Here is a 14889-nt window from a genome sequence, read left to right as displayed (position 1 = left end):
ATAGTTTTAAAAAGTTCAGGACCCTTTTCCCAACACACAATACTACCTGCACGATAAAGAAAAAAAATCTATGCATGTATATCAATCTTGTGATTAACAGGGAAAACCCTTTTTTCTCCAGTGACGCATTGGATGGAAGTTTTGCACTAGAACGTGAAGATCGGTCCTTCTGATCGTGATACGACTTCATGTTGTTAAAAAGTTAAAAAGACTTATTCATAAGTGCAGTTGAACGGTTTTTAAATGCAGCACAGAAAGTGTCTATTTTAAAACGCAGATCATAGATATTTATCGATCAACGTTTATTGATTCAACTCGGCCTATATAAAATTGCTCTAGATCACGATATACATGTACACTAATGTGTTCGTTTTGAAAAGATCTGTAGAGAACATTCCATATCCTTCTTAAAATCAATTTATGGATAACGTGCAGATAACCGAAAGTAAGGTTTGTGTTTAAGGGCTGTTTAAAACTTCTCTTTTAACATTTTATTTTCTAAAGGTCATATTTTTTTGGTATAAAATTGTAACCTAGATCTAGATTAATATTCATTATTCGGTTGGAAGAGCGTTCGCTCCATGACGGAAAAGTCGTGACGTACCTCATAAATGACTCATGAATATTCATAAACGCTACGCTAGCTTAAATTCTTTTTAGATGCGCACAAATAATGTCTATTTATAGACACAGATCATAGATATATATTGAACAAAGTTCGTTGATAAAGCCCGACGCCTGAAACGCACTAGATCAGGATATGGAACGATCTTGTGAATCTTTTAAAAGTCTAGTATATGATTCAGTTGTATTTCAAAAAGCATTTAACGTAAAAGGTTTCTCGATATTAATTTGTCAACAGAAGATTTATAAGGATTAAGTGCAAGGTATGTATTCGGAAGCTGCTTTAAACGTCTGTCTTTTTTTCTAAACGTCATATTATGTTACTGTGTTATACTCTTGATAATTCTCATGGTCAAATATCTGATTAACGGCAAAAGAGTTTACGTTAATTTTTATTTCATATGCCATATTGTGGTTATATGTTTCTTCGATGAAAAGAAATAAGTATCAGATGGTGGATCGTTTTCATAAAATAGTGATGCCCCCTACATGCAAAATCAATTATGTCAACATGCAACAAAGTTATGTAGATATGCAACATATTTATGTTAACATGCAAGTTAATTATGTTGACATGCAAGTTACCATTCTTATTAGAAAATATAATTTAAATATGGGTACATTTACTTACTAACGCCTGTATCTGACATTTTAGATGCAGTGTGCAACATAATTATGCAGACATGCGACATTTTTATGTCAACATGCAAGAAAATTATGTCAACATGCGACTTATTTATGTCAACATGCAAGCTAATTATGTCAACATGCGACTTATTCATGTTAACATGCAAAATATTATTATGTCAACATGCAACTCAATTATATTAACATGCAAGATAATTATGTCAACATGCAACTTATTTATATTTACATGCAAGATAATTATGTCAACATGCAACTTATGTAAGTTGATATTCAAGTAATTATCTTGCATATTGACATAAATAAGTTGCATGTGAACATAAGTATCGTGCATGTGAACATAATATTTCGCATGTTAACATAAGTATCTTGCATGTTGACATAAATAAGCTGCTTGTCTTCATAATTATAACTCGCGCGTTGACATAAATATCTTGCATGCGTACATAATTAACTCGCATGTTGACATGAATATCTTGCATGTCAACATAATTATCTCGCATGTTAAAATTTAAATAAATCGCATCTTCTCATATGTTGCATCTTCCATCTACGATGTCAGATACGGGCGTCAGCACGGGATTTTATATAATTATTTTTTTAATCAGAATCATATTTAAATCAGATTCCCTTAAAAGATTTGTAACTTGCATGTCAATATAATTATCTTGCATGTAAACATAATTTTCTTGCATGTTATTGTGATAATTAATCTTGCATGTAGGGGGCATGTTGTTTTTCTACAAACCTATACAAAAAATCTACCATTTCTAATCCTTTACTGGGCGGGCATAATAAATCGATGTTTGACCGCTGAATCAGATGTTGGACCGCTTATGTCACAGACTGGGTGGAGCTTTATTTGCATTTTCATTTATTGGCACGGATCTGCGGTTACATCACGGAAGTCAGCACAGCATACATGTACATGTACAAAAATAATTAAATGAATAACAAAACATTAATTAACTATGTTCTCGGACAAAATGCGTTGTGTCGACCCTTACCTGTCTGCCTGAGTCCGTGTTGTGTTTGGTTCTTGGGTCCGTAAAAACACATGTTGCACTAGAACTCAGTCAATGAATGTTTGAAATGATAAGAGACGCCAATAGGGATATATTTGTGTGTAAATAGCCCAGGTTATCTATTGAGTGATAAATTCTCTGTTTTAATAAAGCTAAAGAGGGGCCATAGACAATGAAATGTCAATAAAGAACCATTTGAAATTTAATAATCCTGAACAGTTTCTAGGATTGCGCAAAGAAAATGTCTACTGAAACAATTACAATTACAAGAGATGTTCGTTAAACACATGTTCCCCTCCCCCAGAGTCGAAGGGACACAACTAAAATCTCAAAACAGAACTTGTCCGATATATTCATCTGATAAATTTGTATACCAAATTTCATTTCAACCTCTGCGAAGATAATGAATGGAAACGGCAACGAATTATGGATATAACGAAGTAAAACCATAGGTCCAAGCGACTTCGTTATAACTGAGTTTTGCTGTACATGTAACCATTTCAATATAAACTTCTATCAAAGTATAAATTGCAAATAACATAGAGTGCTGCTAGATGTCCTTTCTCCAATCATAAACTTGATAAGTAGTATTATAAAAAGTAAAGATGCTCGATATACTACTGTATATCATGTTGAAGGCATGATTTCATCATGTCTTTTTTTTTAAATATAATTTCCTCCAAGGAAATATTTTATTTGAAAATAAATATTTGACTTAAAATAAAAGTAATGGACTTTGATGAGAAGCACTGACTTCTACAGTTGACGTTTACTTTGACATTTAAACTTGTGTCACGTACGGAAGTACAGAATTGATTATGCATAAGAAAACCTTTCTTGTGGTCATAGGTATGGTGTTAGGGGCACTAACTTGTGAAGACCGGGAGCTGAGGGTAGGGTCGCTGTCGTTTTCTTCAGGGACAACTTATATGTGCATTGAAATAACCGTTATTTCCGTTTAATGAAATGTTGAGCTTAATATTTATATCGTAAAGGAGCTACCGTACATAGCCCTTGTGTAAAAGTAAGCGTCAACTGTAACAAAATTCATGTAAGTTATCCCGGGGAAGTATATACATTTAATTGTTTTAATCATTACTCCCGGTGGTAGGCCGGGGCTACTTAAGGCAAACCTAGATTAATCTTTAATTATGAAGGAACTATCTTTAAAAATACTCTTCACAAAACCATTGGGTTTGCAAAGCTGACACTCACGTGGAAACATCCTGGAATAGTGTAGATTCTTCATTGTTCAAATCAGGACTCCCGCCGTGGTAGGGCGGAGCCAAAATAGGGAATCCAAGTTTACTTTTGAAATACGAGCGCATGTAGGGAAAATCTTTTCAAGAACCGGGAAAGCTGAAACGAATGTTGAAGCATTCTGGAGTTGTGTGGATTAGATTCTAAACTGTTAAAAAAAATTGAACCCCGGGAGAAGGGTGGGTTTACTAAATGTGAAGTTTACCATTGAAATATAGAAACATTTCCTTCTCAAGAACTATTCGATAAAGCTGAAACATATGTGGACACATCCTAAGTACATACTGTAGATTCTATATTGTCAAAAAACATGACCCCAGGCATAAGGTGAGGCCACGCGTGTCCAATGTTACTCAGGTAAATGTTGTGATCCATTGGCAACTTGTTTGATAGTTGCAACACAAACTAGTATCCTTAATAATATACATTAATTTGTAAATTATTTAAATCTATATCGAGAATTTTTGCATGAGAAAAACATTTGATTCGCCTTAGCCATGCTTATCGGATAAAAATTTCTTTTAAATAAAAAAGTTACTTAGTACCTTTGCATGATCATTTATTAAGGATGTGGTTCCCAGTGTTCACTTTTACTCCATCCATTCATCCAACTAACTTAAACTTTATATAATTTGATAAAAGTCATGCTGTAACTGTAAGCAATAGCAGCAAATTACTCATAACTTATAATTAACTTACATGCTTCTAGCTGATTGAAACTCTGAAAATCTTATCTATTAGGTTTTACACCCCAAAATATATACTGTACAATAATAAATGATACCCTGCCTCCCATATGGTTATTATGGCAAAGTCCATGTTTTGCTGTGGTTTGGAAAACTAAAATATTTGTTGGATCAAAAAGTAAAAAAAGGGGGTGCACAATGGTAATATGTAATAAAGGTTCTGTGAAAGTTTCATTAAATTTCACTCAGTGGTAAAAGAGGAGTTGCTGATAAGAGATGGGTACCCCAAAGAGAACAGACAGACGGACGTACAGCTAAACGGACGGACATACCGATTACTTTATACCCTTCCACTTTTCAAGCGGGGGTATAATAATACGTTGATATATATATTAATACGCAATTATTCACTCAAGGCCTCACATGAGAAATGAGTAGAAATAAATTACAAATGTTAAACATTACCACTTATACGAGCCTGGTCTATTTATTTCAGTAACCCTTTGTCCTTCCATTCCGGATATCTTAAGTCCTTACATATATATATCATTATATGTAACCGCCGCTGAAATATTGCCGAGTCGGCGTAAAAAACCAATAATCAATCAATCATTATATGTAACTTTAGTCCCAACCCAACAATCCGGAAAATTTAAGTCCATTTACATCAACTAGTCTAATACATTTAGACTTAAATTTTCCGGATTGCTGGGTTGGGACTAAAGTTACATATAACAAGTAGAGCTTTTTAAAAAAGCTTCCCGTCTTTAGCAACAATCTTAAACAGTAAACTGATCTGCACCTGTCAAACCGTATAATTCTTTTGGCATAAGCTCTACCCACGGTTGTCGCTCGGTCATCTCCGTAAACTTTGACTGGATGGCCGAGAGCTTTCGGCAAACCTCGGCTGATTTCATTCCCTTCTTCAAACAAGAAAGGGGAAAGAATAATAACAAATTGTAATGCCTGCAAGCATTAAAAATCAAATTTTATTTATAATGAAATTAAAGAGACCTTTTTATTTATTGCTATAAAAAATACCATGTTATTAAGAATTAATTACTGCTGATTTTGCTGTTCGTTTTGTCATTTTTTTTTAAAATTGGAAATCTTGCAAAATTGTTAAGTCGTACGAAAATTAGATCATCAGAAAATTATCTCCCTTGCTTTGAACAGCATTTCAACCAATGAAATAATTGGAAATTTTCTCATCATGCAATTTCTACCAATCACAAAAGAGAGGAAGTGCATAGTCCGAAGACTGTAAAAAACTTCAACTATACAATACCGTCTTCCAAGGAAGACGGTAATGATATATCTGTAAGGACTTAAGATATCCGCAATGGAAGGACATAGGGTTACTGAAATAAACTCACTTTTCCAAGACCAGGCTCGTATAAGTGGTAATGTTTAACTAGTCTAATACTTAGTTGTTTCCTCCTCTTCCTTGCACGATAAATCAATATTTAACGATAAGGTCATGGAAAATTTTGTGAAGTTGAATTGTTGCAATGTTTTAATTTTCGAAATGAAATAAGTTTGATTTCATGAGTAACTGTCATGGATTGTGATTTCTAGCCAAATTAGACGTGCCGATGGTGTAATTTTACTTTGGATTTGGCCCGGATTGTTTGTAAAGATCAAACCATGCAAACGTCGACTAATTGGTTGAATTTACACAATATGGTTATAAATTGAATGATAGATAACAGCAACATGAAACATATGAGAGTCAAGGGATGGTTTAACTTAAGATACATGTATTATTTTTAGGAATAAATCGTAAACATTTGTTTATTCCCAATTCGCTTTTTGTTGGGGGGGGGGGGGTGTCAAGCGCAGAAATATTAAGTCAGTCATACTAATCCGTTTTAAGTTTTGTTTTCCAATGTTATGAAGCCTGAAGAAGGTACTTAGTACTTAACACATTTCGCCAAAATTTAATAGTCTTTAAATAGCCTTTACTATTGAACATTCGCGAGAATTGTGTCACTTTCACTTGTGCAGTAATCAAAGTACTGAAAGTACCGATAGGATGTTTGTTATTATCATCATTGTTATGAGTCATTTGCAGTTTGGTATCGTTCCATTTTTTTTTTTTTTGCTCATCTATGGAAGCATAAAGGCATACACAGAGACTATTTTACCAAAAAATAAAAGGTCATAGTTTTATGGGGGGAGGGGCTATTTTTTTTAGAGGGAGAAATACTCAATGGTTAACCATGGGATCTGTTGTTGCCCACCTGGTCAATGGCTGTATAAAATATACAATTTAAGAGTTTTTAAGAGTGAGAAGAAAGCTGTAGATTTTGGCTTCATACAAATCAAGAGTAAAACTACAGCAATAATAAATCATTCATATGCCTTAGAATATATATGCTGGGTTAAGCCACAAACAAGGAGTTAAATTATTACAAGGCCTAAGAGTCGGACAAGGGTAAAAAACTGTTACTTCATGATCTTCATACTGGTCTTTTAAAACTGAAATTAAACTTCACAAATTGATAAGAAAATAAATCAACCTGCTCAGATTGAGTTTTCGATAACTTGATATGATTGACTGGGCTGCAAATTAAAGCTTGTAAATAAACATTTAAATAGAAATATTAATAATTTTAATCTCTAATAGGACTAAATTCTCTACCCTTATCTGTCGTAATACCATATCTGACATATTAAAGCATTTTATAGGCAAAAAAAAAAAACATTGCCCAGGAGAAGCAAAATTCAGTAACTAAGCAGTACTTATTTAACAAAGATTACATTTGGGGAAAGTTAATTTTAAACAAATAAAAATTAAAATAATAGAATATTATAATTTAATATTGTGGTGGAAAGGTGTATGAAAATAGTAGAAATAGAATGACAATTGGAAAAATAAATAAATAAATAAAAATAAAATATTTTAAATTAATTCTTTTAAATTAATTTAAATAAAGGGAAATAATTCTTACTAAAATTTAAAGTCATAAATTAGGACACATTCCACACTTACATGCTTATGGTAATAAATGAGAGTTATGTTGAAATAAATTGAGTATTTAACAGTAACACGTCTTTAATGTATTCAATGTCACAAACCTACAGCATACTCTAGACTCTATTTTCTCAGATATTTAACTAATTTCATCATTCAAAGTGGTTTTACATTGACCAATCCATTGTCATTTACACTAGGAATGTCCATTGCCTACCAACTTATCTGAACTATTTTGCGTGTATGCCTGATCGTATAAGAAGCAATGTTCTCAAGTAACATAAACCAACTAAAAAGCCCATAAAAGACATGTATTTGCTTGCTTATTGTCATACATTACAACCTGTTTCAGAGTACATAACCCTCAAAATTAAATTGTCAAATTTAATGTAGGGTAATGTATATGGTAGTTATGCACAAAAAAACCCAAAAATAAACAGATTGATCATGAGTCTGCATCACAAAATCCCGTAAATTTTTATAATCATAATAACTCTCAAATGATTATAATATGCCATTTTGTATTGGATAGGATAATATCTGAGGTAACATAATTAATAAGGCAAATGTTTTATCATGATTGATCAAATAAGTTTTACAAAGCAGTCTTTGGGACAGGTATACCCCAATTTTAGTAATATCAAGTTTTACCAAAATTTTTGGCTAAATTTTAAAAATAAAAATATACAAAGAAAATCATAGATAGACAAAAGTAAATTTGTATAAAATAAAAAAAATTCCTTTTTAGCATTAAGGCAACTAACAATTGTGTGTATCACTCTTTGTGTCAGCATACAATGACCTAGCTTGAATTAATCAAACTTGCAGATGGCAAATATTAGTTTTCGCATAAATATAACAATATACCAAATTCCACATGCTCAACAATCTCAAGCTAGTAAACATAACAAAGGCATGTAATAATTTAAACCATATTCGTATAAGTTAGGGTCTTCCTTAATAACCAAATATACATGTACTAGGTTTAACGTTAAGGGCGTAAGCTTGATATAAATTACTATTACTATTTTTTCTGGTAATTTTTTTGTCAACATTCTTACAATTCTTGTTTTTCGTTTTAACTAAGCTAAACTGCCCTGTTGACAAGATGCAATATAAATCTAAGTATACGGTTCCTTTAATCGAATATTTATATGAAAGGTTAAATGGGTTCAGTTTAAAATCCTTTAAGTCAAATATAAGCAAAACTTGCAAAGATAAAATTTTTCTAAGTTCTATTACTTTGTCACGCAAGTAGTCTTGGTAAGAGGTGTTTTAATGATTTAAAAGCCATAGAAAGAGTGACAGCCTTTTAGGTAAATTATACATGTAACCAATGGAAAAAGTACAGTGTCGGAAAGCATCAACAATGTTAGAGTAAATATAATTTGTTCTATACGGACAAGTCCTTGGCTCCGTTTGTAAAACTTGTGTAATCACTTATTCTGTAAATTTTTATTGATGTATGAGCAGCCTCTGGTCGACGGTGGCCATTTGCGTTGAGGTACTGCCGCCGTCACCATGGTTCTTGGCACCCAATTGGTGGCGGTTGCAGTTCCATGATTATTCGTAGTAGACACGAGTAGTCATGGACCTTGCAAGTGGCGTATTCCGTCGCACCTCAACGCAATTGGACGAGTGCTAGACATATTCTTACGCTCATTCCATTGCTTATTGACTTGATTGATATTTGCATTGATTGATTGATTAATAATTGATTGATTGACAGGTAATTGACTTGATTGATATTTGAATTGATTGATTGACTGATTGATTAATGATTGATTGATTTATTGATTGAATTTGATTGATTATTGCATTGGTGACGTTCATGCACTTGTGACCTACCCAGTGCATGATCCGCCCGATCTGGGTCGCATTTGTTGTATTGATTGTTGATTGTGGGCAGCCCTGTGGTAGCCCCAGCAAATTGATCACCGAGTCCAGAAGTGTCATATTAAACAAGCAAAATAACCTCCAGATTGTTTGTTTGATTTAAAGGGAATCTGAAATAATTAAAGATAATAAACATAATTTAAGAACTACATGTATATTCAAGAGTTACAGGTATTGAAATATAAGATTTAAAGTGAAACTGCTTTGCATTAGTTGACCAGATGTCAATGGTTTAACCTGACAAAATTCGTATCAAAGGTTTTATGTAATACAGCTATAATACTCATTCGTTTTATTTGTTTTATCTTAAAAAAAGATAAAAAGAAAAATTATCATTCAATATTTCCCTTTTTTGTTTCAGAGGAAAGATATCTGTTCTTTTTGCTAAACTTAAAAATGGCATCTAGACTGGATCCTGGAGGGAGTTCTAGATTTGCAAAACTTGGAATGGCTATAAACGATGTATTAACTCAGGCCTACAGAGATATTTTAGAAATGGATGTTCCACCTTCTCTTGCATTCAATAAAGTGAAGTCTTCATCCCTTTATAAAAAATTGCGTTCTGACCAGGAGCTTCTTTTAATTGATGCTAAAAATTCTGGCTACAAAAACTTTGACATTACTTTTATGTATACTCTTCTAAGGAATATTTGTACAACGATTCCTCCACCAACAAATGCTTGGGGAGGTAATGACATGCCTTCTACGATAGAGATTACTATTGGAGATGACATTGAAAGAATAAGATTGATTAGGAATAGTGTTTTTGGACACGTGTATTCGGCTTCTACTTCGCAACAAACATTTGATGACAGCTGGTCAGTTATATCAGATGTTTGTCAAAGGCTTCAAACATATACGGGGAAAACTTACATGGATGGCCTTCAAAACATTGAAAGACAGGCCCTGGAAGAAGAATACGAAGAAGCGCTGGTAGAAAAACTGAGAGAAGAACATGAAAATAACAAAGAGCTCCGGGAAGATATGTCAACACTTCTATCAGATGTGAAGGAAATAAAGGCAGGAATGCACTTAAACAAAATAAGTTGTCGTGAGTATAACAAATATTTTAATATACAATTTAAAAAAAACGATGCATATTTTTGCAAATGCTCTGTTATTTCCCTCTTTAATCTGTATATAAGATTTGTGTTTATTGATCCACAAATTGTAAGTCAACTTAGCAGAAATACAGGCTAGGCAATAAATGACTTTTAATGGACTAACAGTAAAAAACTAAAACATCTCTTCAAAATAGTAAGAAAGGTGATAAAATTGATAGACGTTCAAATAATTTGCAATTTATGATAGCAGAATAATGACATGACATATTTAATCATATATGTGTGTCCCTGTAAAATAAAAAGAAGAAGACAAAATGTGCTGAAAAAAATGTGCTGACCTCAGGGGGGGGTGGGGTGGGGGGGGCTTAAAAGTGTTATGGTCAAAAATTTTATTTCAAAGACTCAAAAGCTTTTTGAGACATCGCTCGCCGGGAAATAAAAGTTTTGCATACACAGCATATATAAATATACGACTCTGCCTTTTGACCACAACATCATAAGAATCCTTCTCAGGTCATAAGGACTTTTTGTGTAAAATTTCATTGCAAATGATTCAATGCTTCTCGTGATGTCGCGGGGAAACGAAAGTGTTACAGACTGACAGAACTACAGACAAATAGACAGACAGACGGCGGACGTTCGGACAGACAGACGAATGGACAGACAGACAGAATGAAATTAACACCCCACCCAACCCCCACTTGCAGAGGGGGAAATTAAAAGACAAAAGAATAAAAACTGACAATTTAATTTTTACAACTTAAACAATTCTGTTATATTACGAATTATGTTAGTAGACTAAGTGTCACGTGTTATAGAATGTACTCTTTTAAATCAGTGGGTTATGAACAAAGAACTGCTGAAATAATTTTAGAGAATTTGCATTAGGTTTTTTTTTACGTTGATGTGTTGATAAAACAATTGTTTCACGCTAAAATGTATCGGAAAACAATCATGTAATAAAACTATGTCCAAATAAATGTCTCTTACTTGTTCTTCCGTTCTCAATGACCTTTAAGTTGAATTACATGTACTTAATATATATTTCTTTTTGTAGAGCAAAGAAATATTGACACACAAGATGGTCCAAAATTCGAAAAAGATGGTGAGTTGTCTATTCATAATTTTCTGCTTAATGCTGATGTTTCCGTGGAGTGATGGAATTCTCGCTCTTTCAAAGTAACTTGCAAGTATAAGGAAAATAAATAATTTACTAGTAATTAATATGTTTTAACTAGAGATATTTTTTCCCTTTTTTGAAAGGGCCAGTGTCTTTAAATGAAGCAATTATTGCCAACTGGAAAATGGAAAATAAAACATTTGTTCCCACTTTGGCAACGAAAGCAGTTGAAGAAAAACTCCAAAATCAAAATTTTGTCATTGTCGTAGGCAATTCCGGATCAGGAAAGACTGCCACGATTCAACATATTGCTTTAAAGTATCAGAGACAGGGCTGGGATATCGTTCCCATTGATGAAGTTAGAGAAATTAAAGAAATGTGTTCAAGGTTCTTCACTCGGAGACTTTTTATTATGAATGACCCCATTGGAAAAGAGAAATTGGATGAAATATCTAAACATTCATGGGAATCTCTTGAAAACACCATAGAAATTTGTTTGGAAAAATCAAAGATGTTGATATCTTGTAGACGGTGTGTGATAAAAGACAATGTTTTGCAAGGGCTATTCAGAGAACAATCCAATATCGTAGAGATTGACAGTGGTAGCAATGTTTTAACAGATGAAGAGAAGGTGCTAATAATCAAACAGTATGTGAAAGAGGGAGATCTTTCTAAAAATGATATTGATGAAATAATTAAGACGGATGCATATTTTCCTTTGCTCTGCAAACTCCTTGCTGTTAATCGGCATTACTTAGGAGATGTACTTAGTCTTTTCAAATGTCCTTCTGAATTAGTTAGAAAAGAAATTGAAACATACAAAGAAAGAAGCACGGAAAAATATTGTGCACTCATTCTTCTCTCAATGTTCAATAGCATTGATGTTAAGCAAATAAAAAATTCAGACAAATTCCGGGAAAGATTTTATGAAATAGTTGAAGCTTGTAATTTGCCTTCTTCTTTACAAATTACAAGTATTAAACAAAATCTTAAGTTGCTGGAAGGTTCCTTTGTAAAATGCATTGGTAGTTCATTTTCCTTCATTCACGACTTTGTCATGGAAGTTACTACATCGATATTTGGAACAGATTTCCCAGAAGAGACAATAAAATATGCAAGCGGTGATTTCCTTCGAAAAAGAGTGAAAATTCAAGAGAAAACTGAAACACCTGATCCACTTACTATTTATCTGGATCCTATGTATATCGGAGATCTTATAGAAAGATTCTTCAATGATATCAAATCCGATTGTATTTTTGATGTTGTTCTTAATCCATGTTTACGAAGTGAAAGTGTAATAGAAAAATTCATCGAGAAGATGAAAAGTCTCGACAATCTATCAATGTTCTACACTGAAAAAACCATATCGATTGAAAAATACATTTACAGCGAGGAAGCGATGGCAGCAAGTCGTTTGTCTAGAATTCGCTTTGTTTCGTTAGAAGAAAGGATAACACCAATCAGCATTCTCATTTCTTATTGTCATGATGAAATATCTTCTTTTTGTTTGAATAACACTGACAGTAAAGTTTTAAAAGATTATTTTTTACTCCCTTCCGTGTGTGCTAATGGTAGTTTAGAACTATTCAACTTAATGGGGAAAAAAGTTAAAAAATTGTGGATTGATAAAATATGGGGCAAAATCTATTACCCAATACATATAGCATCTGCTTTTCACAATGTGGATATTGTTGAGAGACTTCTACAATTAGGAGCTAATCCTAACACTCTCACAGCAAATAAATCTACTTCTTTGATTATGGCAGCCACTGATGACGCGCACAATTTTGAAGTCAATCGACAAGCGGGCGTGAAGCGTAATCAGACAATTGAATGTTTGATAAAGTATGGAACAAAAGTCAATTTACGTAATAATTTTGAATGTTCACCATTGCACTTCTGCATTTTTAATAAAGTACCTCGAAACACAATTGAACTATTAATCTCCAATGGAGCTGATATCAATTTATGTTTCAAATCAGGAGAAAGTCTTCTACATACAGCTTGTAAACTTGGATATGACATCATGGTACAAGTTCTACTAAACAAAGGCATCAACATAAATTTACGTGATACAGATGGTGACAGTCCACTCTGGAATGCTTGTTTGAATGGACATGAAGGCACAGTAAAGTTTCTATTGAGTAATGGAGCCAATATCAATCTATCAAACGATAAAGGTGACACTGCTTTACATGTAGCTTGTGAGTGTAAACACACTAATATAGTTAAGTGTTTACTGGACAGTGGCGCAGATATCAATGCATGTAATTCCAATGGAGAAAGCCCATTCTGGAGAGCCTGTTTCTTTGGTAATGATAGTACTTTAAAATTATTGGTGCAAAACAACGCGAATATTAATTTATGTCGCAATGATGGAATAAGTCCTTTGTTTATTTCTTGCCTCAAAGGATTTGAAAACAAAGTGAAGATCTTACTTAACAACGATGCAGACGTCAATTTATGTGACAACAAATGTCTGAGTCCTATTGGAAGAGCTTCCTTTGATGGAAGAAACAATATCATACAACTTCTTCTCGACAAAGGAGCCGATGTGAATATATGTGATATTGATGGACAAAGTCCTCTATACTTTGCTTGTGACAAGGGATATGACAGTATTGTTAAGCTTTTATTACAAAATGGTGCAGACGTCAATTTATGTAAACTTGGAATATTCAGTCCTATATATATAGCTTGCAGGAGTGGGCATTACAGCATTATTAAACTTTTATTGGAGAACGGTGTAGAAATCAATGCATGTGATAAATATGGATGCAGTCCTATCGTCAGAGCATGTAAAAAAGGACATGAAGCTGTAGTTAAAATGCTTATGGAACATGGTGCCGATATTAATTTGCGAGACGAGCATGGAAACACAACTGTAGAAATTGCTCGTGATTTAAAGCGTGAAGATATTGTTGATCTTATATGCACGAGACATCAGTAAAAGAATTACCTCAATGACTAACACATGATCAACGATAATTCTTTATCAGTCTGTTTCCCGACTTTTATTTCGATTGATAGACATTTTCGTGTCAAGTGATCTTTTTCTCAGCCGAAATGATACCAAAAACTCCAAAGTGATTAATTTAGACTATAACTTGAAGAACTTAACAGTGTTACCGAAATCGCCAGTCATAAAAGAAAATAAAGATGATGACAATGTGCACAGGAGCAACGTGACACTGTGAAAATGTGTCTCTGTCCAAAAAAAGTTTTAGTTGGAGAACAATTCAAAAGTGATGACAAATTTCGAGGATAAAATTTTTACCTTAATGATACCGAATATATGTATATTTTTCAAACTACATGCTCATGGTATTTTATATCTTTCATTTAAAATTAGTGATTAGAACTAATTTTGGATAAAAAATGAAATTGGAAGATATAATTAAGAAAATAACGGAATTAGAAGCAAAAATTATACACTTGCATTTGTTGTATAATATTGTTTCAAATTCAAGTGTAGATTTTTTGGTAATTGACACAATGTGAATCCTATTTTGAAAGTTTGAGAGTACTTTTGAAAATAAATTTTGACAATTCAAATACCTCTGTATCATGTAAAAAAAATGATGAATTGTAT

The 14889-nt window shown here is 33.0% G+C and overlaps 2 protein-coding genes across 2 annotated transcripts; both read left to right on the top strand.

Moving 5' to 3' along the window:
• The first annotated feature begins 764 nt into the window (after positions 1 to 764).
• Positions 765 to 12179, top strand: LOC134280330 (uncharacterized). Its single transcript, XM_062762744.1, has 5 exons — positions 765 to 887; positions 9475 to 10164; positions 11235 to 11282; positions 11441 to 12060; positions 12174 to 12179. The coding sequence occupies exons 2-5, from the start codon at positions 9510 to 9512 to the stop codon at positions 12177 to 12179; spliced, it is 1329 nt and encodes a 442-aa protein (XP_062618728.1). The 5' UTR covers positions 765 to 887; positions 9475 to 9509.
• A 107-nt stretch (positions 12180 to 12286) lies between these two features.
• On the top strand, positions 12287 to 14615 carry LOC134280329 (ankyrin-3-like). The gene has a single exon (XM_062762743.1). The coding sequence runs from the start codon at positions 12355 to 12357 to the stop codon at positions 14245 to 14247; it is 1893 nt and encodes a 630-aa protein (XP_062618727.1). The 5' UTR covers positions 12287 to 12354; the 3' UTR covers positions 14248 to 14615.
• The last annotated feature ends 274 nt before the right edge of the window (positions 14616 to 14889 follow it).

This window comes from Saccostrea cucullata, unplaced genomic scaffold, assembly GCF_032062105.1.
Source record: "Saccostrea cucullata isolate Sc308-1 unplaced genomic scaffold, CSIRO_AGI_Scuc_v1 ctg5828, whole genome shotgun sequence".
Lineage (NCBI taxonomy): Eukaryota > Metazoa > Mollusca > Bivalvia > Ostreida > Ostreidae > Saccostrea > Saccostrea cuccullata.
Note: the sequence above shows the minus strand (reverse complement) of the source record. Positions and strands in the feature narration are given on the sequence as shown.

Coding starts and splice junctions, on each gene's coding strand:
- LOC134280329 (XM_062762743.1), top strand. CDS start 12,355: ATGGAAGTTACTACATCGATATTTGGAACAGATTTCCCAGAAGAGACA.
- LOC134280330 (XM_062762744.1), top strand. CDS start 9,510: ATGGCATCTAGACTGGATCCTGGAGGGAGTTCTAGATTTGCAAAACTT. Junction 10,165..11,234: donor CTTAAACAAAATAAGTTGTC/GTGAGTATAACA, acceptor TTCTTTTTGTAG/AGCAAAGAAATATTGACACA. Junction 11,283..11,440: donor TCCAAAATTCGAAAAAGATG/GTGAGTTGTCTA, acceptor CTTTTTTGAAAG/GGCCAGTGTCTTTAAATGAA.